The sequence below is a fragment of the Saccoglossus kowalevskii genome, chromosome 1, assembly GCF_978046115.1.
Source record: "Saccoglossus kowalevskii chromosome 1, keSacKowa6.1, whole genome shotgun sequence".
Lineage (NCBI taxonomy): Eukaryota > Metazoa > Hemichordata > Enteropneusta > Harrimaniidae > Saccoglossus > Saccoglossus kowalevskii.
The window spans coordinates 23,356,462-23,383,090 of NC_140641.1; the positions used below are offsets into that span (position 1 = coordinate 23,356,462).

Here is a 26,629-nt window from a genome sequence, read left to right on the forward strand (position 1 = left end):
AACCCACGTGACCGAGTCCACCTGGCAGCGGCACAGGTAGCCGTCCATCACTCTGGTTCCTTTCTCTCCGCCTCGAGGACTTAGACCAACGTGACGGAAAGGGTGGGGAGGTTGGGTGGGACCTGGAGTCTATGGTGGGTATGAACTATGTGAATAGGCGGGTTCGGAGAACCCTCGCCTAAATTCACTACGTTCAACTCTGCCCTCAGGGCTGGATGGGTCGTCTTCAATTGGCAAAGTCACCCATGGAACGCGGCTATCCCCCTTTGCCCGGTTTGCCAAATTCGTGGTACCGGGGTCTGGGGAAGAAGCCTTGGAATCTGGTTGGGGGCGTTTTGGTCTCATCCGACGCTATGGGGTCTGATCCCGAAACCACACCAACCGTGTAGCGTTTGGTCCAGTGGGAAGTGTTGCCTAAGTTAAGACCCAAGAAGGGTGGCGTCTTACCTTGCCTGTGCTGTTCCCGAAGCAAGAAGCCAATGCTGCTGTGGTGACAGGGTTCGATGTGCCTGAGAAAGCTAGACCCAAGCCGAATTCGGGGGTGATAAGCTTGAAGTAATACCGAAACAGTTTGCATGAGGGCGTAGGTCGACAGAAGCGAAACCAGGGAGCTTCCAGGAAGTGCTAGTGAAACAGACAATCTGCCCGTAAAAATGCGGAGACTGACTTATCGCCTATGCGCAGAGGCCCCTGCGGTCGTTCGGGCTGGGTCAGCAAACAAGGCCTGACCCGCTACGACAGGGCCTAACCTGAAGAGACCCTGCACAATAGATTGGGTGTCTCTTAGGTAGTAGTTGATGAAGACGTTCTGCGTTCTCCAGATGCCTGCCTTCAGAATGTGTTTGAGGGGGGTACCTGACGCTAGAGCTAGTGAGTTAGCAATCGCACGGACCTCATGTTCTCGTACTTGGTGTCTCTGCAAGGTCTGTGTTGAGGAGGATAGAGTATTATAGACCTCCAGTACAGTCGCAGTAATTCACCTGGAGACGGAAGTCGGGGAAGCCGGCTGATCCTGTTTGCCAGGGCCATTACACAAAAACATGTGTTTGGTTCCTCGTCTAGAAAACCTGGTATGGTTCTCGTAGCAACTCAGCGCTCGGACCGGGCAGAGAAGCAATTCCTCCTGATCCTCCGGACTGACAATATTTGCCAGCCGGGGGATGACGATTGGTTGAGGATTGTGTCCTGGGATTTGGTTCTTGGTGAGACACCCGATTCGTGTCTTTAGTACAACTTGATCGTCCATAAAAATGGCACAATCGTCCGCGAAGGACAGTGCGTGCCTACATTGTAGCTCTGACCAGCGCCTACCTGAGGCGAGGGCCAGTAGGAAGACTATTTTCCACATCAAAAATTTGAGTGGTGCTGATTGGAGAGGCTCAAAGGGCGGTCTGCTTAGAGCAGACAACACAGCCGACGAGTCCCAGTTGGGCGGCTCCCTTGTATGGGGGTCTTGGCGTCTGGAAAGCAGTAAATAGTCTCCTAAAATAGGACAATCGGCTAGTCTTGTTCCCGTACATTCTGAGTGGTGAGGGACAAGACCGACCTGTAGCCAACGCTCGCTGCGTAGGACAAACCCACTTCGTCAAACAGGTGGACGAAGGAGCCTGCTACCTGGCCAATAGGGGGATGGTATGGATCAATCTCCCTTCCGCTACACCAATCAGTGTATGCTTGCAGCCTAGAAATGTAGGCCGCGTATGTGGAATCCCTGTTCGCCCTGACCAGGACGTTGGCAGCCCGCTCAGATAAGGCTTTCGTATGTGCGGGTCTACTGAGAGCCTCTATGCATGTAAGTGATACCTGCTGGGCTCGTTGGTAGTGCGCCGTCTGGTTGGGACGGCAGGTCCGGTACGTCCGGAAGCACTGCTGGCGCTTCGACTAGCATTTCCAACAGAAGTGGAAACTAGGCCTTGCTTGGCCAATTGGGTGCAACCCATGATAATATGCGGGTGTGCACCTGTCGAAGTTTCTCCGGTGCCCGGTGGACTAGCGGGAAGGGAGGAAAGGCGTACACAACTAAGTGGGTCCACGGGGCTAGCAAAGCGATCCTGGCCCAGGCTCCTGGAGTCAGCAGGAGTGTCACGTACGTCGGGAGCTTGGCGTTCCGGGGTGTGGCAAAACGGTCCAACCTTGGACCGTTCCACAGCCGAAACAGCCTGGAGGCTACCCACTGGGGTATCAGCCACTCCATGTTCAGGAGACGGAACCGCCCTGAAAGGGCGTCGCCAGACTGTTCCTCGTCCCTGGAAGGTGGTGTGCGGTTAGCTCCACATTGTATTCCAGGCACCAAAAGAGGATTTTGCTCCGGTAGGACTGACAACGATGGGGAATGCGTCCCCCCTCCTTCTTGAAGGAGACCACCGCTGCATTGCCTGTGCGGAGCAGGACTCTGTGGTCTCGAACTACGGGTAGAAAGCGTGGTAGTGCTAAGTACACTGCTCTCAGTTCGAGCCGGTTGATATATGGTAGTCCCGAAACTAATGCGGGGGCCATATCCTTGGGCTTGTTGGCCCAATAGATGCGCTCCCCAACCCTGGGGGAGGTATCTGTTACCAGAGTCATACCTGCGGCGAGCGGGCCCAAAGGGCTCCCCTGTCCGAGGTTGGCCAGTGACGACCACCAGGACAGGGCTTCCTTCACTTGGTCCGAGATCGAAACCCGCCTATCTAGTTCCCATAGGAGAGCTCGGCGTTATAACAAGCGTTATACCGGGCGGCTGCGTAGTGCGGCCTGGGGAACAACCCTTCGAACCGAGGTCATCATTTCGATGATCCGTATTAGTTCACAGAGGGACACTGAGGGAACGCTGACTAGGCATTCGGCTAGGCTGCTTAGCGCTAAGCAATAAGCTTGAAATAGCTAAGCCAAGCTTACCTCTGTGTCAAAACTCCATGCCCAGGGACACCAACTGCGTGTTGGGTCGAGGTGGGACTTGTCGATTTACTAACGAGCCCAACTGGTGAAGTAAATCCTGTGTTAGCCTGATGCGTTTGGCTATTACCCCTTGCCCGGGTTGTTGGTAACCGAAGTCTGGGTACGGATTGAGGTGTACCGACATCTGGTGAAGCAGCAGCACTACCTGTTTCATCACTCTGGTGAACACGTAGGGCGCTGTGCCTAACCCGAATGGGGGGCACCCAAAATTCGAATACTTGGCCCAACTGGGCGATTCGAAGGGGGTGGCAACTCGCTGGGTGCATCGGAACGTGCAGGTAGGTCTTGTGGGGCTAGCCAGTCAAAACGGTGGATGGAGAGAAGAACCCTGAATGTTGCCTCCATGTGGAATCAATTGAGGAGCACGTACTGATTCAGTCTGCCTAGGTCCAAAACTGGACACCTGCCACTTGTAGATTTGGTACTACGAACACATTTGGGTAGAAGCCTGGCCTTAGTTCCGGCTGATGTACCCTGTGTATGGCATCTTTCCCCAGCAAACTGCTACTTCCTGTCTGATTGCTTCCGCCTTGCGGGAGTCCCCTGGCAGCTAGTGCCCAACAGGGGAGACACTGACGGGGGGAAATGGAGATTTCAGTGGTATCCCGTAAATGGATGTCACCACCTGGGAAGATCCAGGGGTCAGTCACCCGCCGTCTCCAAACCGGACTACACCGGCGCAATCTGTGTACGACAGGGATATGTGGCCATGTGTTCGGCAGTTGCGAGGGGGGGTGCTCCCTTCCCCCATGAGGTGAGTTCCCCAAGGCCTGAAGTAGTCACTAAGTTGTGACCAGGCCATTCACCGAACACGTGCCTGCCCCCCCCCCCCCCCGGTTGCAGAGGTAAGCGTCAAACATGCCTCCCCTGCTGCCGGGTAGACGTCCGCCGAGGGAGGGTGAGGAGCCACCACCTGGCTCTTACCTCCCTGGGGGCGCGCCACTACCCTCCCCTCCCATGGAAGGGTATAAGCGCTTGCCTCCTGGCTGACTCTGGCTAGCGGATGACGCCCTAGGGCGTTGTGTTTTCTGTGTTGAGGTGCCCTCCGTTTGCCCATGGCAGGACCAACTGGCTAGCGAATTTAATCTGAACCCTCTGGTTCATTGCACTCCGAAGCTTCGAGACTGTACCCACCATTCCCTGAACAAAGATGGTGGAGGATGTCCAGTCTGCGTCACTGAGGTGGGGACGTACCCTGGCTCAGCTTGTCGGAGAAAACATGTGCGTCTAAGGCCGCGTCTCGTAGCACGGTAGTGGCCCTGGCCAAGAGAGCCAGGCGACACTAGGGGGTGTCGCATGTAGATGTGCGGTGGCCCACCAGTAAAAATGTCGCCTGGTCTAGGAGGCTGGTGCGTTCTGCCTCCAAGGTCTCCAGAGTGCTGGTCACGCATAATAATGTGCTCAAGCAACTCTGCCCTCAGGGCTGGATGGGTCGTCTTCAATTGGCAAAGTCACCCATGGAACGCGGCTATCCCCCTTTGCCCGGTTTGCCAAATTCGTGGTACCGGGGTCTGGAGAAGAAGCCTTGGAATCCGGTTGGGGGCGTTTTGGTCTCATCCGACGCTATGGGGTCTGATCCCGAAACCACACCAACCGTGTAGCGTTTGGTCCAGTGGGAAGTGTTGCCTAATGTTATCCCCACCCGGGGGCCTTAAGCATTACATCCTCCGTGGCTGACCAACGCCGCCCATCAACACCGTTTGCATGTTCTGCGCCCCACTCCGCACTCAGGCGGACAAGGAGAGACTTGCCGACGGGGTTGCTTTGGATCCCGACGCCTGTGATCCCATAAGCGTTGAAGCAACCTTAGGTGGTCGCTTTAGGATCAAGGGTGGGGGTATATACATCGTATCACTGGGATCGATGATACTCCGCCTCACCCCAAAAGCGTGGCTCGCCGAGTCATACAGATGGAAGAATCTGAGGGACCGCCTGGAGTACTGGCTGTATCCAACGCGAGCGAACTGCATCTCCTTTCACTTTAATTATGTGTGAGGGAGCGTGTTCGACTGTGCGTCTCATGACAGGGTCGGTTCCCTCTGGGGACGCCCGTGGGTCGGTAAGAAAGGAGTCAAAACCCACAGCGAGGACCGGACACAAGGAAAAATTCGTTACCGTTGTACCGTTACCGCGTGATGAACCCTAGCTGGCTGAAAGTAGGGGGGGTCAACGTGTGCCCTGCCCTGAAAGCCCTGCCCCGAGATCAGAGACTTGGCTGCCAGCACCCCGTTGGCATTCAGTGCCCGAGGATCCAAAGAAGGACCGGTGCAATTAGCCTGAGCCTCGGCCACCCCCCCAAAATAGTGGGAGAGCCGTGCTTGGGAACGTGGGGGTTCCCCGGAAGAGACGTGTTTGAATGCAAACATGCTTTCGTGTCTCTTCCTGCTTGCCCACCGAGGGGACACAGTGGAGACAGCTCGGTCCGACTGCGTCTGATCTACCCGGCCTGCCAGGGACGCAATTGCCCCGACAGTCCTTCGACCAAAGCCCTCAACTCGGAGGCAAACCCAGCGCCGTGTGAGGAAGGGTCCACAAAGAGACCTGCAACAGGCCCCATAGGAGGAAAGCCTCCAGAGGCACAGCCTCGCTGCAGCCGGTAAAATCGGGTAAAAAACACCGCCTGAAAAAACAGACTGTGAGGATGCCCTTCGATCAGCGGGGGAGACCGAGAAAAATATTGGTACCTCCGCCGTCGGGCCTCTTACTCGACGTCCTGGTACATGAAGTACCGGTAGCCGAGCGTGAGGACTTTCCACTCATGCAAAACACGCAACTCACTTTAACCGATTTGTTTACTGGACGCGCGACCTTGCTGTGACGCGGTCAGTCTCAGCGATTTTGATGGCTCTGAAAGAAAATCTCTGGCCTCAGAACATACATTGCCCTCCATAGGTCATTCTCTTGCTCCGCTGCTGACTGAACCAGTAACCGTGGCTGAACGCACCACCAGAGTCAACTACATGTAGTTTTCTTTCCAAGATTTGTTTTTACAACGCAAGATGTCTCAACGAAGATCTGTATTATCTGATTTGAATGGCAATGGGGGTGAGAGAAGTCACAGCGAGTACTGAACTGAATCGGGAGTTGCGATCGCTTGGGTTTAAAGTTGTCTGTCGATCGGGCGATGAATTTTCAGTTTGTTTGCTTTTGCGTTATTTTTTTGTAGATTTGTGAAATAACCTGTTCGCCATAAATCGAGTTTTTCGTTTTTTAGTTCCCAAAACTGTGACAAAATTAGTGTGAAGATTCTTCTTCCATCTTCAACGCGTAATGCATAGTACCGGAACAACCGCTGACGGGGACTACTCCCGGTATCTTACATTGAGTTCACTTACTATATCATGTACAACAAATCTAACTTAATTGAATCCGTCAAGTTATTTATTGAGAATGAAATAAAACAGGTAAAACAAGAATTCTCACACACACAGACGCATACCTTTTCTTTTACAGCTGCTTGTCTCAGGCTTTACGTGTGGCCACGTGTTGAGGGACGGTGGTGTGGCCAAGTGTTTCACTTCCGACTCATTGTGGTCGGAGTCCATGACACGTAATTTGGTCACAAAAACTAAGTCTGCCATGTACTCAAATATTCTACCTTCTGTTTATACCTCCATGGTCTGGTCGATAAAATCGTGGAAGGTCCTAACGTTAGTACTTTCCATGATTAAATTTTAATAATAATCGCTTTACATACTGTCGACGTTCTTCTCCAAATTTCTTTGGAGACGTTCCTTTGTCACTGTCATAGTCGACCCCAAGACGGTTTCATAGTTGACTGCTTGAAGAGCGAGAAATTCAACGAAATTAATACTTGTATTACTAGTCTGAGCTTGTACTGAATGCAAGAGACTATGGGTGGTGACTATTATGCAAATTATCTGTCTATTATGTCTTTGGCTGATTAATTAAAACATACAGTACTCATTTCGCCGAACCTCCCGCCCGCTTCCGGATTTCGATCGCTTTTTTTTCGCTCGCTTTGTTCAATCCGACCGCGCAATTTCCGCTTTTTTTTCGACCACGCAAATCTGGAAGTATCCGCTCGCGCAATCGCTCGCTCGCTCGCTCGCCTGACAGCACAACCGCCCGCATTTACAGTTCATTACCTACTGTTTCATGTACAAGTGTATCATTTTTGTTTTTATGATGTTAAAATAAGAATAAATACAATTAGAAATTTATAGAACGACCGTTGAAAAAAATACGGTGGATCACACGGCCATATAAAATTGGTGATAATAATGTACACCATAAACAAGATCGAACCAAACATGTGAAATCAAATACGACACTGACACAGACACAACTAATATGAAATAAAACCATTCTATTTTTGGTGGAGAGCAAAAAATGTCTACTGTAGAGTACGGTATTCGTTGAGTTAAACCGTGTGTAGGGTTGACGGTTGTCATGCACGCATGGTTTGGGTTTAACACGGGTCAAGTTGTAGTTATGTTAAAATCCGTGGCACCTATAACAATTGAAGAATATCTGCAGGAATAGTAAGACTGTGAAAAAAACGACTGATCGATTGTTATAGAATGACCGTAGTGTACAATTTGTCAAACAAATACAATACTTGCAAATGTAATGTCGGCCAGCGCCCATCTTACTTGTCCGAAGTTGTCGACACCGACTTCCCTGGAGATCGCGTTTTCTAACTAGGCGGCTGGCAAGCGGACTAACACGTTACATAAATCTGTTAAATTACAATTATGGTTTTTATGTTTGCGCCCAATGTCTCGTTATAAAATAAAGGATTCAAATTTTGCAGGGTATTCCGTTTTTTGCGAACTCTGGGCGAAATACTTTCATGAGCTGTACGTAGTTCACTTACAGCCAAAACAAAGTCGGCTTGGACATTAAGTTGTGAGACGCGAAAAAACAAACGCTGCCAGTGATTGATTACGTTCACTGAATAAAAGAACAAAATAAACGCAATCAAAGGCGCCGACCACACGCTTTGAAAATAAATAGAACGCGTTGCTAAGAGGAATCGCATCTGCATCTCGACGACGTCTCCGGTCATGAGCAGGGTTTGCTGCGTCTTAGAAAAATTTAAAGGTAAAAAGGAATCAGTGTCGGGGAACCATTCACAATGTTTGCATGAAAAATCCCACGCGAAAGCGTTTTTTTTTCTTCCTGTTACAAACACTATGATACCTGAATCCCGATTAATTCATAAATATGAATCGGTAAGGGTCAATTTCCTGCAATCCTTCAAGATTAAATTTGCCTCCTAAAATCTTTCTAACGATGAGCTGGAAGATTGCCATAATTGAGTGCCACCATTTCTGTTCTAAGATTTATTCAGTATAATAATACAAATGTTCACCCCAACAGAAGTGGACATACAGTTTTAGCGACCCGAAGAGCTCATTGTCAACCGAGGCGAAGCTCTACGATAAAGACTTTCCGTTCCCAAAAAATAATAAGAAGAAAAAAACTTCTCGTTCCCGACATTACGAAATTCTTTCGTTTTGGGGAAAAAACCTGGAAAAAAAACTGATTTTGACAAAATAATTTAGAAATTGATATTAAGAATAATTCATAACGAAATCTATTTCATATGTACCCATAATTTTTTGTCATAATTACTGATTACACACGAATATTACAGAAAAAAATAATTTGCTATATTATCTATATTTGTGCCTTTTATTTGTTTTGAATCGTGACTGAAAGGAGCTAGATGAAATTACAAACTATGTAGTGTGTTCGACAACTCGTGTATGAACAACAATTTTAATAAATATGATTTTACTTGGTAAAATTACTGTATTTTTCTACATAAAAACAAAAGAATTTCACAATGTCTTTGTTATCATAGCGTTGTTGGTAATAGTTGAAAATGATACATCCACGTGAACCTGCTTATATGAGATCGAAGGAGTCTGTTTTCAACAGCCGTATACATCTAACTGCGTCATCGCTAAGTTTCCTTGTGGACCACGAGTTCTGTTCCTTGTTTGCACGTTTTCATGTTCACACAATCGCAGACATTATTTGTAAGGGTGCCCTTTGAAATGGCACATTTTCTCGATGTTTTAGCGAGTACTCCGCGAGTATATGGCTTGTTCTCACATCAGCATAATTTTCCTCGAGTTCACTCATCGCTTTCCCACATGCACTTCTCGTTCTTTACTGCTAACTTTTTTTGCACTCTAATATGGTGTTGTTTTTGTCTTTCTAAACATCGAGTTTATTTTTGACATTCAACGAGATCGCTTGAATTTTGAATTTGATGACGGTTCGAATTTATCCACTTTTACAGTGATCAACATTGCGTTCGAGTAGTAATTACAAGCCTGATTTACATTTTTCTTGCGGTGTTTTTCGTCAATGTATTAAATATAAGTGCTTTGGGAAATAACATAATTATATTGCGCGAGTGAAAGAATTTGGTGAGACTGTCACAACACGTTTTATTTATTTCCAACGCGCGTGGTCGGCGCCTCTGATTGCGATTATTTTGTATTTTTGTTTTCAAAATGTATCACTGGCTGCGTTTGTTTTGTTTTCCTCAACAAATTAACTGTTCCGAGATCTCTTTCATTTTTCGTCCGGCTGCTGCCAATCCAATAATTCGTCGCCGCATGTACTCAGACAAGCGATTAATCGTCACAATCATTATACTAGTAGTTTAAGTCCAATTGATTTGTAGAAATTCAGCTATGCGATAATTATATGTGCAGTTTTGTTTTGCGCACCCAGACACGAGCAAAAGTTAACCAATAGATTTTCTGAACTAGAGCATTCGTATTACTTATGCAAATTGAGTAAGGGTCATAGTGCGAGTTGCGTTCAAAAATAACAAAGTGTCAAATTATTTTGAGCGCCGTTCGGAATAAATTTAGTCAAAATCACACACAGAAACACACACACAACACACAAACACTAGTACTCAATACATATCGCGATTGACCAGTTATATAGCTGCTTGAACTACACACACAAGGACGTAAATATGTAAATACAGGTCACAGTTCGACTTGCGTAGCAAACGTTACAATGTGTCAAGTGATTTGAAGGCGTCTTTGTTCCAAAACAGAGAAGCAATAGGCGTTGTGTTTTGAATCGTCATTAAAACCTAAATTTATTACGAATAAAAACTTAAGTTTATACATACAATGTACGATCATTGTTACTCCAGCGGTCGGCTGGCAAGCGGACGATGTTTCTGAAGCCAGCCATAGCAGGAGTGAGCGAGCGAACAAAAGCGAGCGAGCGAGCGAACAAAAGCGAGCGAGCGAGCGAACAAAAGCGAACGCGAGCGAGCGGAAAAAAAGCGGTCGGTTTCCGGTCGGAAAGCAGCGAGCGGTCGGAAATTAAGCGATAAGCGGTCGGAAAAAAAGCGATAAAAGCGGGAGGTTGGGCGGAATGAGTACTGTATCTGCAGTGACACAAGCAAAAGTTCAAAACACAACTCAAAGAGTTTTTCACATTGTTTTAAGAGTTCAACAAATTGATCGGGGAGTTCCACATATTTTAGTTCAACAGTTTAACACATGATTGATCAAATGAAAGTTCGTCACAAATGTTCAGGCAAACGTTGAGTGATGTTATTGGTGCACAAGGAGTCCAGGAATTCGCTCCAGTGTTGTTGTTGGTGTCTGTATATACACCTGATAGGCATCACTGCGCCACCTTCCAAGACATTTAATAAGCCAGTCAGGTATGTTTGCAGCGGCTGCCGTGGTGGCTGCCCCACTTCGGAAACTGTGGCTGGTGTACTGTGTGATGTTAGACTGTCTCGATTGCGCAAGCAGTTGCTGAAGTATGTGGGTAAGCTTCTGTCGTGTGAGGTAACATCCGTCAGCAAATTGAAATACTGGGCCCATTGGTTGTTGAGCAGTAATGTTCTTATAACGGCGATATGCTCGCACCGCACATACCGATGAAACCACATATGTCCATGTGCTTTTGGTGGACCTCTATTATAGGTGAGATCTTTTTGTGATCAAAGGGAACTCTCTACTATTTTAATTCAAAGATATGTACCATAACTGGAGTTGATAAATTGAAAGATCATAACTGTGCGTGTCATATGGAAACAAAAGATGCTGTCAGGTCTAGATCTGTCATTTTGTCACTTTGCATCCACACTTGTTGTTTTTCATACCCAGGGGTTTCAGAAATGCATTTAATAGCAGGCCTGTTACAACAGGCCAAAAGTAAAATAAAAAGGCTCTCGGCAGTGTGAAGCGTTGCAGCGAATCGGTGTATGCGGTCGGGGGGAGTAGATAGCCAGTTTGGCTCTCAACTAAATCCCTGCATACATTTTACTTGCCTCAATATAAATGACATGGCTTTATTCATTGATCATAATTAGAAGTGTTGAAACTAATAATGTAAGTCCATATATTTGGTGTCTGCTCATCAACACAGTATTCTTGTCACAAATAGCAGCAGATTTTTGCAGGACCACTAGAATCATCTCATATGGGAAGATTGCACCTGTTGGTCGTCCAGTAAATAAAATGTGTCTTATATTGATAAATTATTCGTATTTTTAATTGTCTAACCTCATTTTAAGTACAATGATTCATATTTTTTTTTAACCACCAGGTTTGCAGGTCATCAACAAATTCATCTCAATCATTTTTTGCTCTAAAGGACCTAATATACAGGTGTTGTTGTCACCTTTGACACTTGTCATAGTAACAAAGCCGGGATCATCATTATCAAAAGAACACCTGTACTGTCAATCTCCACTGTCAACCTCCACTGTTGCTTCACACTTATCTGTACAGTTATAATTAATTTCTGATTCTCATGCTATTCATTTATTTTATCGTATTTATTCATAGCATTTCTATTAAGAGAGTACATACACCAAAAATTTGTATTTTTATTATAGACACATCTCTCATTTTAAAAATACAGGAGCACATACACCGCTAATATGGTAGTAGTTCTGTTAGTTTGTTACCATTAAAACACAGACAACATTGGTCATAGTAAATCATTCAAAAATTGTTGTGTGATGATTCACATACATGTTTTTACAGAGAAAGAAGGATGCATTTTCAAGAAAAAATGCAAAATAACCCAAATTTCGAACCATTTTAGAACATAGGAATCCGTATTAACACATTATTCCAAGAATAACTTGTACTGGACTAATATTCAAAATTTGTGACAGCCATATGTAGCCCTCATAATACTACTTACCGGTATTATTTTTTTAGCAAAGCCTGAGGTCACCAAACAAAATTTTGAGATATGATGGAATGTTTCTGCCATAGGAACCAATTGTAAACTACTCAAATTAATTAAACCAATAAAATAAACATCACACTAATAGTGGGGGACGAGGACCTGTTGAATATAAATAGAAGATCATGATGTGATTGCCTTTCAGTTCATTTCATTAAATCGTATCCTCAGGGGCGGAGCTACGTCACGGACGTTCTACGTTGCTAAGACGCGCACAACTGTACCACATATTTCTACGGGCTTTGTGCGCGCTGCTGTGGAACGCCGGTGGAGCCGGTGAAAACTTGAGAAAACAACACAAACTCAACTTTGAAGTAATTCTGAACAACCAAATTCATATATTTAACACACGTAGGGCTAATCTTGTTACACTGTTCAGGGGACTCTCAACAACCATCGCAAAGTACCGTTTTCTGCGAGTTTTTGGTCTTTGTTTTCACCGCGAGGATTGCCAGGCGGTAGAAAATGCTCGGATGTCCGCCCCCGAGGATAAATTTGTATATATTAAATGGCAAAGTTATCCAAACATAATGTAAGTATTGAACAGTATGAAATGTCATGACGCAGCCAGTAGTGTGCCTGGTGCATGTCACTAACAATTGTAAATGAGCACATTTAGCTGAACGGCACACTCGTGAAAGTGGTTTGATCTAATCATGTAATGATCTCGAGCTGCGCATAAGAAACCATTTAGCAACTTATCCGGCAATGTTGATGTTTTGGTTTTTGGAACAATATGGCGGTGACAATAACATGCAGTCAAATTGGCAGAACCCAATGATCTTGTGTGGCGTTTATTGCGTATTGGAGTTATTTTAATGAGTGATGAGGTGAATCCATAATGTACAACTGCAGGGAAAGGTCATAGGGTTCTGTTATTATTAAATATGTTTCCAGACTTTATGAAAATCACTAGGAAAGTTGTAACCATGTTTTTAAATTCTGTTCAGTGTGATCAATTCCATTCTGTGCAAATGATGGCTTTTGCTGCAGTGTTATTCAAGAGCTTTTCAAAGTAAAAGCAATACACTATAATCCACTGTTATTACATGTGACATGGCAAACTTCCTCGTACGTATTTTAACATCAACATCAAAAAATAAACATGCATTTCAAAGACATTGAGCCTGGTATCCAGATAATTTCAGCTAATGTGATTTGATCAATCATTGAATAACGTACTAATTTACATATCGCAACTGTTATATAATTTGTTGCATTTCTCAATATTTTATAGTATTCATTAATAAGTATTTTATCTGCACATATAGAGTTACATTTTGTATCCCGTTGAAAAAGACTGAACGCAAAATAGGCATAATTTGTTTTTGCTCATTCACATACTAATAGTGGAAATACTGATTAAATTTTCAGTGGTGCAACAAATTGAACTCCAATACATGTGTATGAGGGTTGTCACAAGAATACTGCGAAGTGTGAACACAGAAAGTGCGTGATCATATCTACCAATACATAGTGGAGGTCAATGCTATTTTTCATACTGCCTGAGTGCATACTTTGCGGTATCCTCATGAAATCCTTATTATTATACATCTTTTCCCTGCTTGTAATAATAAATTAATAAGACAGCCCAAAATGGCAACAAAAAACATTTTTGCATTGTGAGATAGGGAGTCTTATTTTCTTCATGTGGTATAGCCTGTGACTGATGTAAACAAATTTGTTTGAATGTTACATCAATAATCTTTAACATGTCAATGTTGATGATGTAGCTCACCATAAATATAGGAACAAACTTGATGTTTGAACGAGTGTATATATATGGACGACTTTTATTGAATGGTAAATTCTATTCTTTTTTTTGCTATATAGATGTGTGATAATGTGGAATACTTAGTGGGAGGTGAGGGTTAATCAGTGAAAATAAACTAGTGAAATGGCTTTATTGATTTAAAATAAACCAGTGACAATAAATTACAGATGGCAACTCATTTTATACTTTTCAGTGAATTCAGTAAAATAAAGTACCATATTTCTTTTTACAATTTCCTAAAGAGCTTAGTTTGTTTTAGTACAATTTTGTGAAACATGATCACACTGATCAATTTATGCTGACTTTTACATAAATGTATGCGGAACTAATAGAAAGAAAAAAAAGTCACTGTTAAAATTACATTATAAGATGTAGGATACATACAACGGAGAATGGCATGATATACAGTTTGCATGTACATGTATTAAAGTCTGAAGTAGGAGATCCGTGCTATTGTATACACAGCAACCAGTGTTAAGTGTGAATTTATGATAAGATGTGACCATAATAACAATCTAAAATCCTTCTCTGTCTACCTGTCTTTTGGTCATTGGTGGTTGAATACTATCCAGAAGTATCAAGGTAATTTTAGTAGCTAATCCTTTCAACCTCGTCTTTCAGTGTAATATACCCACGCCATTTTCTTTTAGCAAAGCTTCTCCAGTCTCTACCCACAACACAACAAAGGCGATGGTCAAGATGTTTCCAACCATGTGGAAACTGGTTCCAGTTCTTATGGAAAGTCTTCATCGCTTTCTCAAGGACTCTTGCTTTTGTTATTTTAGCAGTAGATGCTTGTGGAAAATCAATAAAAGTATCATCTTTAGACAAAGGCTGTAAATGTCTCAGTGTTATTTTGCTCAGAAAGTCATAAAAGTTTGTCTGCTCTTCTGCATACACCTTCATTCGTCGAGCACTTTGTTTCCAGTTATCACCAAATTTCATTTTCAATGTCCTGTCGAGATGTATCCAACTACTGGGGAAATTGTCCCATTTCTTGGAGAATTCTCTGATGATGGTTGGTATGACATCTGACGGGTGTGATTGATCCATTAAGTATATCCTTTTAAGGAATATGTCAAATAAATTATGCTGTCGTATGTATTCCTGCCAATCCTGACCCGCAAAACTTCTCCAATTTCCACCAATTTTCCTGATGAGAATACAATCTATCTGGTTCCAGCCATCCATGTTGCTCTCCCAACGCCATGCAAAGTTCAGTAGCGCTGTTCTAACTGCCTTTCTCTTCGCAAGCTGATCATTTGGGAACGAATATTTGCCAAATTGTCTGACGCCTACTTGTACGTTGGGAATAGTCTCCAAGAACATATGAAAATTAGATGATGACGGCATTTTTTTCGGTATTTATCTGCTAGCGAAGCAGGTTTTAACCGATTTTTGATTACCTCAAGGATGTAGGAGCTGTTAACATGCGTGTTCTCTCCAAGCCTATAGTAGCTGTTATGTGAAATTGCAATTCCATGTTCATGTTGTTAAGTTATTCTCATTTAATGGCTTGCACTAAATGTGGCTATTAATCAACTGCTGGAAATCACAAAGCCTACTAGGTAAATAGCAACTTGAGCTATGCTTGGTATGTCTGCTAAGAAAGCTGTTAACAGTTGCAGGATTTTTGAACGAGCTGCTAGCACATCAACATGAATCAGACAATCAATGCACAAATACAAAGTCAGATTTACGAGTGGATTGTTAAAGTTAAAGAGAGAATTTATGGTATCCATTGATTGGGTATCATCACAGGTGGGAAGTCATTCAGCATTAGTTGGATAAGGTACTCCACAGGTGTCTTGGCAACGGTTATATTTGATGTCTACGTGCAGAGCTACTAAGTGTTAGATTAGTTTATTTCATTTATGTTCTCATGCCCCAAACAGACAATAACCTGTCTGTTACACCTTATAATATTGAAGAACTGTGTTCTTTTTGAATAGCAGTTAAATGAATGGAAGTTATTGTTAACTGCATGGGGACTTTGAGTCTTCCGTGTGTTGATTAATAGTCAAAGTGAATTAAACTGTAATGATCGTTTCCTGAGGGTATTGTGGCTGTCATCACCTTTAACTGTTAATACAAGAAGTTATTTAGTTTTATGTAGGATATACCAAACACTTGTCCAGCTTTGTTCAATATTCAGACAGTTTATCTTAAGTAAATTAAAAATTAAATTAAAAAGGTGGAGTTTCTGATACTGAATGTCACCATTGTGTCTCCTGCCCTTTTTTTCTGTAAATTGCAAGTGCAGATTATACATATAGTGCTTTGGCAATGAAACCATATTCCATGTTGGGTACTACTGTGAATGACAATCCTGTTTGACCATCTTTTTTCCTTAATGATCATGCACAAGCAATCTTACCATGATTCCCTAAAGTCTCATCAGTCTGGTCAAACTTACTACCAGTACATATAGTTTATTCCTAATAACTGCATATACCACTTAACAATTTATAGAATATGTTGCATTTGTATTTTGTAGAAGTATTTGAAAGCTATGTACAAGACCAACACAGGACTGATGTTGTTACTATACTACTAGAAGAAGATGACACTGCACACTATGCTGTCAATATAGAGTAAGTATTTTAATATACTGTAAAATACTTTATTTTAGCTGCAATTAATTTTCGCTGATAAGACTATTTGGGTGTTTTGTATGGAATTTATTTTCACAGATTTTTGACGAGTTGAATGTAAAATATAGAAAAAATTGTATACTGTATAATGACTAATTTTCACTGGGTTTAAATTTCGCTGATTTACCATTTCAGGCATATTCGGTGGGTTTTAAATTCACGGTTTTATCATTTAGATAATGTGTTCTATGCTAAATTTTACATATTCGCTGGGTTTTAATTTAGCGCATTTTCCAGTCAGCGAAATAAGCAAAATTAAAACCCAGTGAATAATTAATCCCTTTACAGTATTCATTGGATTTTATTTTCACTGAATCATTCCTTCAGCATAATTAGCAAAAATAATTTAGTATTTTACATTAATAGCCAATTTAACAGCCATGGTCATTATATAAATACATGCATATCTTTAGAAAACTGTTAGTAAAAATACTTTTGTGTTCAATAGAGCTCATTGTTTCGCTGGCCAATCCATGAATTTAAATGCCAATTTGCAAAGGATTTATTTTCATACAGAATTGAATTTATTGAATACTACTACCCTTTTTCAAGTATCAATTGTGAAATTGAAATAAATAGTAATAACATATTATTATTATATGTAAAGATCGTATTGGAGGAGAGAGTTTGTTCTTGGCTTGACAGTTATGTATGTATATATGACAGAGTATTTACTTGAAAGCCGGTGGTCCATTTGCAGTACGTATGTATTTCACAAACTGTGAATATGTCGCATGGAATCCTAAATAAACAGGATGTGTTATGACAAACACCACTCCTTAAAAGGTCACTATAGGGTCACTTCTATCATTTTTGTTTCTTTTGATTTATGTAATGAGCCACTTTTATCTTTTGTGTTACCAAATGCAAAATTAATTTCTGTTCAAAGGAAAATTTAAATTTCTAATAATAGCTGTTCCAAGGAAAATTCTAATAATAGTTTGCTATCTGCAAACTATTATAAAAAATATATGAAATGATGTTATAATGTGTTTATTCATTTAAAATCACAAAGTCACTTTGGCTCAGTACTACAGTCGCATGTCCTTCAAATAAGTAAATATATAGTATATAGTATTGAGTTGTTAAACCATTTGAACACCAAAGTTAACTTCAGGCTTCATTCACAAAATAGTTCCAATTAAAGTCTGCTAATTTCCTCATGGAATGGTGGAAAATACTAGGAGCAATGTCACATTCTGGTGCTCACATGGTTAAATCCTTTCAATGGCAATGTTTCTTACAGTGTCATGACATTATTTGAAAGTAATTCTGAGATCAGTGAAAACTTGGTGTCTCATTCACTCAAACTACTGCCAGTTTTTGATACAGCGCTCAGATCTGTTGCCTTGGAAACTTATAAAGATCATCCTCAGCACTTAGAAATGGTACGTTATTTTTATTTATTCATTTTATTTAATGGCAAAGTACCTGATTCAGTAGATCTGGATGCCTGAGGTTTTACTGGGGTTAATGTATGTACCTCTTGAGTACTGTAAATGCATTACCGGTAATTCTTTTTCTGTGTTTAATTTTGCTATTTTTCATTGATAAGTGAAATCCGCTGAATTTAATCCATGTGAATACGTAATATTTCAATAGAACTCATTGTTTCACCGGAAAATTTGTGAATTTTATTTATTTTCAATAATTTCTTTGTGATTTTGGACCATATGGACATAACTACCTCAAATTAGTTTCACAAATTGTATTTTAATTTGCAAAAGGTGCTAAATGTTGATTTTAAATTTGTAAACAATTCTTTTCACAGAGACTGAAATGTAACCTGCATGCTAGACTGACAAATCTCCCAGTGTGTCCAGAATTCATTAGGGACACACTGCCCAAGACATCAGATATTGGAAACTTCTTATCAATAACTGGTATGTGGTACCCACAATATATATATTTGTACTATGCAAATAAAATTAGTTGCAGTTAAAATTTAACTCATCCACAACCATGACCTACATTTACTAACTGTGTTATCTATTGGCTGCACATCTGTTGTATACTTCAATGAGTTATCAAAGTGAAAAATATAGATGTATGATTCAGTGACCAGTGGCTTAAATAAATAATAAAAACATACGTGTCAGGTAAACCATTGAACATGCGTGTCAGGGAAACCATTGAACACACATGTCAGGCAAACCATTGAACACATGTGTCAGGGAAACCATTGAACACACATGTCAGGGAAACCATTGAACGCACGTGTTGAGCAAACCATTGAATACACATGTCAGGCAAACCATTGAACACACGTGTCAGGCAAACCATTGAACATGTGTCAGGCATACCATTGAACACATGTCAGGCAAACCATTGACCCCACATATCAGGTAGACCATTGACCCCACATATCAGACAAACTATTGAACACACATGTCAGGCAAACCATTGAACACATGTGTCAGGGAAACCATTGAACACACATGTCAGGCAAAACATTGAACACACATGTCAGGCAAACCATTGAACACACATGTTAGGCAAACCATTGAACTCACATGTCAGGCAAACCATTGAACACACATATCAGGCAAACAATTGAACACACATGTCAGGCAAACCATTGAACATACGTGTCAGGCAAACCATTGAACACACATGTCAGGCAAACCATTGAACACACATATCAGGCAAACCATTGAACACACATGTCAGACATACCATTGAACACACATGTCAGGCAAACATTGAACACACATGTCAGGCAAACCATTGAACACACATGTCAGGCAAACCATTAAACACACATGTCAGGCAAACCATTGAACACACATGTCAGGCAAACCATTGAACACACATATCAGGCAAACCATTGAACACACATATCAGGCAAACCATTGAACACACATGTCAGACATACCATTGAACACACATGTCAGGCAAACATTGAACACACATGTCAGGCAAACCATTGAACACACATGTCAGGCAAACCATTAAACACACATGTCAGGCAAACCATTGAACACACATGTCAGGCAAACCATTGAACACACATGTCAGGCAAACCATTGAACACACATATCAGGCAAACCATTGAACACACATATCAGGCAAACCATTGAACACACATATCAGGCAAACCATTGAACACATGTGTCAGGGAAACCATTGCACACGCATGTCAGGCAAACCATTGAACGCCTGTGTCAGGCAAACCATTGAACACACATGTCAGACAAACCATTGAACACACATATCAGGCAAACCATTGAACACACATGTCAGGCAAACCATTGAACACACATATCAGGCAAACCATTCAACACACATGTCAGGCAAACCATTGAACACTCATGTCAGGCAAACCATTGAACACACATGTCAGGCAAACCATTGAACACACATGTCAGACAAACCATTGAACACACATATCAGGCAAACCATTGAACACACATATCAGGCAAACCATTGAACACATGTGTCAGGGAAACCATTGAACACACATGTCAGGCAAACCATTGAACGCATGTGTCGAGCAAACCATTGAACACACATGTCAGGCAAACCATTGAACACACATGTCAGGCAAATCATTGAACACACATGTCAGGCATACCATTGAACACATGTGTCAGGCAAACCATTGAACACACATATCAGGCAAACCATTGATCACACATGTCAGACATACCATTGAACACACATGTCAGGCAAACATTGAACACACATGTCAGGCAAACCATTGAACACACATGTCAGGCAAACCATTAAACACACATGTCAGGCAAACCATTGAACACACATGTCAGGCAAACCATTGAACACACATATCAGGCAAACCATTGAACACACATATCAGGCAAACCATTGAACACACATATCAGGCAAACCATTGAACACATGTGTCAGGGAAACCATTGCACACGCATGTCAGGCAAACCATTGAACGCCTGTGTCAGGCAAACCATTGAACACACATGTCAGACAAACCATTGAACACACATATCAGGCAAACCATTGAACACACATGTCAGGCAAACCATTGAACACACATATCAGGCAAACCATTCAACACACATGTCAGGCAAACCATTGAACACTCATGTCAGGCAAACCATTGAACACACATGTCAGGCAAACCATTGAACACACATGTCAGACAAACCATTGAACACACATATCAGGCAAACCATTGAACACACATATCAGGCAAACCATTGAACACATGTGTCAGGGAAACCATTGAACACACATGTCAGGCAAACCATTGAACGCATGTGTCGAGCAAACCATTGAACACACATGTCAGGCAAACCATTGAACACACGTGTCAGGCAAATCATTGAACACACATGTCAGGCATACCATTGAACACATGTGTCAGGCAAACCATTAAACACCTGTGTCAGGCAAACCATTGAACACACGTGTCAGGCAAACCATTGAACACATGTGTCAGGCAAACCATTGAACACACATATCAGGCAAACCATTAAACACACATATCAGGCAAACCATTAAACACCTGTGTCAGGCAAACCATTGAACATACATGTCAGGCAAACCATTGAACACACATGTCAGGCAAACCATTGAACACACATGTCAGGCAAACCATTGAACACACATGTCAGGCAAAACATTGAACACATGTCAGGCAAACCATTGAACACACATATCAGGCAAACCATTGAACACATGTGTCAGGGAAACCATTGAACACTCATGTCAGGCAAACCATTGAACACACATATCAGGCAAACCATTGAACACACATATCAGGCAAACCATTCAACACACGTGTCAGGCAAACCATTAAACACTCATGTCAGGCAAACCATTGAACACACATGTCAGGCAAACCATTGAACACACATGTCAGACAAACCATTGAACACACATATCAGGCAAACCATTGAACACGTGTGTCAGGTAAACCATTGAGCATGTGTGTCAGGCAAACCATTGAGCATACATGTCAGGCAATGTCAATGTGTTGATAAACCTAATTTCAGCAGCTGCAGCCTGACGAAGAATTATTTTACAAACACATCCCATACCATCCTGTGCACAGCTGTATGCTTTACTATGTTCCAGTTTGCATTAAATGTCAGGCAAACCAGTGAACATATGTTTGGGGAAACCAGTGAACATACTACATATTTGGGGAAACCTGTGAACATGTGTTTGGGGAAACCAGTGAACATGTGTTTGGGGAAACCAGTGAACATGTGTTTGGGGAAACCAGTAAACATGTGTTTGGAGAAAACCAGTGAACATGTGTTGGGGAAACCAGTGAACATACTACATGTGTTGGGGAAACCAGGAAACACGCGTGTTGTGAAATCAAAGTACATGCATGTCACACAAATCAGTGATCACATACCGATATGTCAGGCAAACTAATGAACATTCAGGTCCTGAATTTGTCTTGCAGGTACAGTAATCAGGACTAGCAGTGTGAAGTTATTGGAGTTTGAAAAAGAGTTTATCTGTAGCAAATGTAAGCATGTGTTTACTGTTCAGGTAAGTTGTGCAAATGCAAATTGATATTCGGCCTTAGGTGAATAGGCCAGGTGCCAATAAATTCATCATCATCAGTTTTTAGCTCCACTGTCGACAAAGTCAAGCGAAGCTAATCATATTACTGATTGTTGTCTGCATCAACATTTTAATTTTCAACTTTTTCTGTATATGTACCTTGGGTAGACCTCTCTTAGATTTGTTTATTTCATGGTGATATTTATGGTATTTTAATTTTGAATGAATGTTTGTCATTTTTGGTCAAAATTGATATTTTTAACTTCATCTTGAAAACCACAAGGCTGATTGCTTTGATATTATACATATAGGTAATTCTCAGATTTGTTCGTTTTGTGATGATATCTTCAATTCTCACATTGAAATGTGCATTGCTAACAGCAAAGCTATCTCAGCTGAGAGGCTGCTTGTTTCTCTATCTTATAACCTTGCTCAGTTGCATCACCAACTTCCAAGTGAAAATACTGCGATGGAGCAATTTTTCTAGTCATATCTCAGTTACAATGTTTGTTTTGTAGGCAGACTTTGAGCAGTATTATCGAGAATGTAAACCAACAGTATGTACCAATCCTGATCAATGTAACTCTATCAAATTTACATGTTTGTCTGACTCTGGAGGTACTCCAGACAGTTGCCGTGATTACCAAGAGATAAAAATACAGGAACAAGTTCAGAGATTGGCAGTTGGAACTGTATCCTTATTTTTTTTGAGCATTTTATTTACTTTCAGGCTTGTTGATACTTGGCAGTGATGATTGTGCTTACTGCATTTAGTGAATATACTGTAGAACACGAAATAGCTGCATGCAATTTTAGCGGATTTGACGCATGATTTAACATAATCTTAATTTAGCTAAAGTGTCGACTATCTCATTGTGAGAATATACTTTATGTTAAATTAGCTACATCTTGAATTACAGATTAGCTAAATTAGCTAAAATAACATGCTAGCTAAAAAGACATGTTTTACAGTAGTTTACAGAACTGTCTTCATTCAGTGATATTTCCCTTTTCCTTATAACACAAACATCTCACTGCCTTAGATACTTGTACTCATGTCTGTTTCATGAAACAAGTGTAGAAATGTGATTGCCTGATTACACATGTATTCCAAGTTAGTGAATTTTTGCAGATTAAACAGATCTGAAGTTTTTTTTTTTTTTACCTACACATTTGTGACCTTGCACTGATTGTATTATTTGTAGCATATGTAGTTACTATGAAAACTATATAATACTATGAAATAGAAGCTATCAAATTGTATTTGTGTGTTATGTTCCACTTAGCATTAATATTAGATTCCTAGATCCATGTGGGTTGTATTGGAAGATGACTTAGTTGATTGCTGTAAGGCAGGGGATGATGTAACTATCAGGTAATATAATGATCAACTTCAATGGTACTTATCCATCCATTCTATCATGTGTCTTCATGACTGTCTATCCATATGTATTGAATGATTTTGTTCAGAGTTGGTACAGCGAAAAGACATGGTGGTATATAAATTTACACCCATATGTTGGTGAGCACCTGTTCATGGAATAACCTTGCTGTGAACCCCTGTACATCCCTATGTCATTAAGCACATGATCATAGAATTGCCATGTTGCCTGCCACTGTTCGATCCATTGACAGTGAGCACATGTTCATAGAATTGCCATGTTGCCTGCCACTGTTCGATCCATTGACAGTGAGCACATGTTCATAGAATTGCCATGTTGCCTGCCACTGTTCGATCCATTGACAGTAAGCACATGTTCATAGAATTGCCATGTTGCCTGCCACTGTTCGATCCATTGACAGTGAGCACATGTTCATAGAATTGCCATGTTGCCTGCCACTGTTCGATTCATTGACAGTGAGCACATGATCATAGAATTGCCATGTTGCCTGCCACTGTTCGATCCATTTACAGTAAGCACATGTTATTGAAAATACTATGCTGCATGCCCCTATACACCCCTATGTCAGTGACCATTTGTTCATGGAATTGCCATGTTGCCTGCCACTGTTCAACTCATTTACAGTGAGCACATGTTATTGAAAATACTATGCTGCATGCCCCTGTACAACCCAATGTCAGTGACCATTTGTTCATGGAATTGCCACACCACATGCCACTGTACACCCCTATGTCAGTGACCATTTGTTCATGGAATTGCCATGCTGTATGCCCCTGTACAACCCAATGTCAGTGACCATTTGTTCATGGAATTGCCATGCTGCATGCCCCTGTACAACCCAATGTCAGTGACCATTTGTTCATGGAATTGCCACACCACATGCCACTGTACACCCCTATGTCAGTGACCATTTGTTCATGGAATTGCCATGCTGCATGCCACTGTACAACCCAATGTCAGTGACCATTTGTTCATGGAATTGCCACACCACATGCCACTGTACAACCCAATGTCAGTGACCATTTGTTCATGGAATTGCCATGCTGTATGCCCCTGTACAACCCAATGTCAGTGACCATTTGTTCATGGAATTGCCATGCTGCACGCCCCTGTACAACCCAATGTCAGTGACCATTTGTTCATGGAATTGCCACACCACATGCCACTGTACAACCCAATGTCAGTGACCATTTGTTCATGGAATTGCCACACCACATGCCACTGTACAACCCAATGTCAGTGACCATTTGTTCATGGAATTGCCATGCTGCATGCCCCTGTACAACCCAATGTCAGTGACCATTTGTTCATGGAATTGCCATGCTGCACGCCCCTGTACAACCCAATGTCAGTGACCATTTGTTCATGGAATTGCCACACCACATGCCACTATACAACCCAATGTCAGTGACCATTTGTTCATGGAATTGCCATGTTGCCTGCCACTGTTCAACTCATTTACAGTGAGCACATGTTATTGAAAATACTATGCTGCATGCCCCTGTATACACCCCTATGTCAGTGACCATTTGTTCATGGAATTGCCACACCACATGCCACTGTACACCCCTATGTCAGTGACCATTTGTTCATGGAATTGCCATGCTGTATGCCCCTGTACAACCCAATGTCAGTGACCATTTGTTCATGGAATTGCCATGCTGCATGCCCCTGTACACCCCTATGTCAGTGACCATTTGTTCATGGAATTGCCACACCACATGCCACTATACAACCCAATGTCAGTGACCATTTGTTCATGGAATTGCCACACCACATGCCACTGTACACCCCAATGTCAGTGACCATTTGTTCATGGAATTGCTACACCACATGCCACTGTACAACCCAATGTCAGTGACCATTTGTTCATGGAATTGCCACACCACATGCCACTATACAACCCAATGTCAGTGACCATTTGTTCATGGAATTGCCACACCACATGCCCCTGTACAACCCATTGTCAGTGACCATTTGTTCATGGAATTGCCACACCACATGCCACTGTACAACCCAATGTCAGTGACCATTTGTTCATGGAATTGCCACACCACATGCCACTGTACAACCCAATGTCAGTGACCATTTGTTCATGGAATTGCCACACCACATGCCACTGTACAACCCAATGTCAGTGACCATTTGTTCATGGAATTGCCACACCACATGCCACTGTACACCCCAATGCCAGTGACCATTTGTTCATGGAATTGACACCCCACATGCCACTGTACAACCCAATGTCGGTGACCATTTGTTCATGGAATTGCCATGCTGTACGCCCCTGTACAATCCAATGTCAGTGACCATTTGTTCATGGAATTGCCACACCACATGCCACTATACAACCCAATGTCAGTGACCATTTGTTCATGGAATTGCCACACCACATGCCACTGTACAACCCAATGTCAGTGACCATTTGTTCATGGAATTGCCACACCACATGCCACCGTACACCCCAATGTCAGTGACCATTTGTTCATGGAATTGCCATACCACATGCCACTGTACACCACAATGTCAGTGACCATTTGTTCATGGAATTGCCACCCCACATGCCACTGTACACCCCAATGTCAGTGACCATTTGTTCATGGAATTGCCACACCACATGCCACTGTACACCCTAATGTCAGTGACCATTTGTTCATGGAATTGCCACACCACATGCCACTGTACACCCCAATGTCAGTGACTATTTGTTCATGGAATTGCCACACCACATGCCACTGTACACCCCAATGTCAGTGACCATTTGTTCATGGAATTGCCATGCTGCACGCCCCTGAACAACCCAATGTCAGTGACCATTTGTTCATGGAATTGCCACACCACATGCCACTATACAACCCAATGTCAGTGACCATTTGTTCATGGAATTGCCACACCACATGCCACTGTACAACCCAATGTCAGTGACCATTTGTTCATGGAATTGCCACACCACATGCCACTGTACACCCCAATGTCAGTGACCATTTGTTCATGGAATTGCCATACAACATGCCACTGTACACCGCAATGTCAGTGACCATTTGTTCATGGAATTGCCACACCACATGCCACTGTACACTCCAATGTCAGTGACCATTTGTTCATGGAATTGCCACACCACATGCCACTGTACACCCCAA

The 26,629-nt window shown here is 42.3% G+C and overlaps 1 protein-coding gene across 1 annotated transcript in view; it reads left to right on the forward strand.

The window, feature by feature from the left end:
- The window catches only part of LOC100372960 (uncharacterized), a 58,650-nt gene that overhangs the window by 15,919 nt on the left and 16,102 nt on the right, over positions 1–26,629 (forward strand). Inside the window, exons 2-7 of the mRNA XM_085499840.1 lie at positions 16,431–16,527; positions 17,834–17,975; positions 18,359–18,470; positions 21,983–22,071; positions 22,605–22,778; positions 23,385–23,461. Of these exons, the coding sequence (XP_085355966.1) occupies positions 16,431–16,527; positions 17,834–17,975; positions 18,359–18,470; positions 21,983–22,071; positions 22,605–22,778; positions 23,385–23,461 (691 nt within the window). The remainder of the gene's footprint in view (positions 1–16,430; positions 16,528–17,833; positions 17,976–18,358; positions 18,471–21,982; positions 22,072–22,604; positions 22,779–23,384; positions 23,462–26,629) is intronic.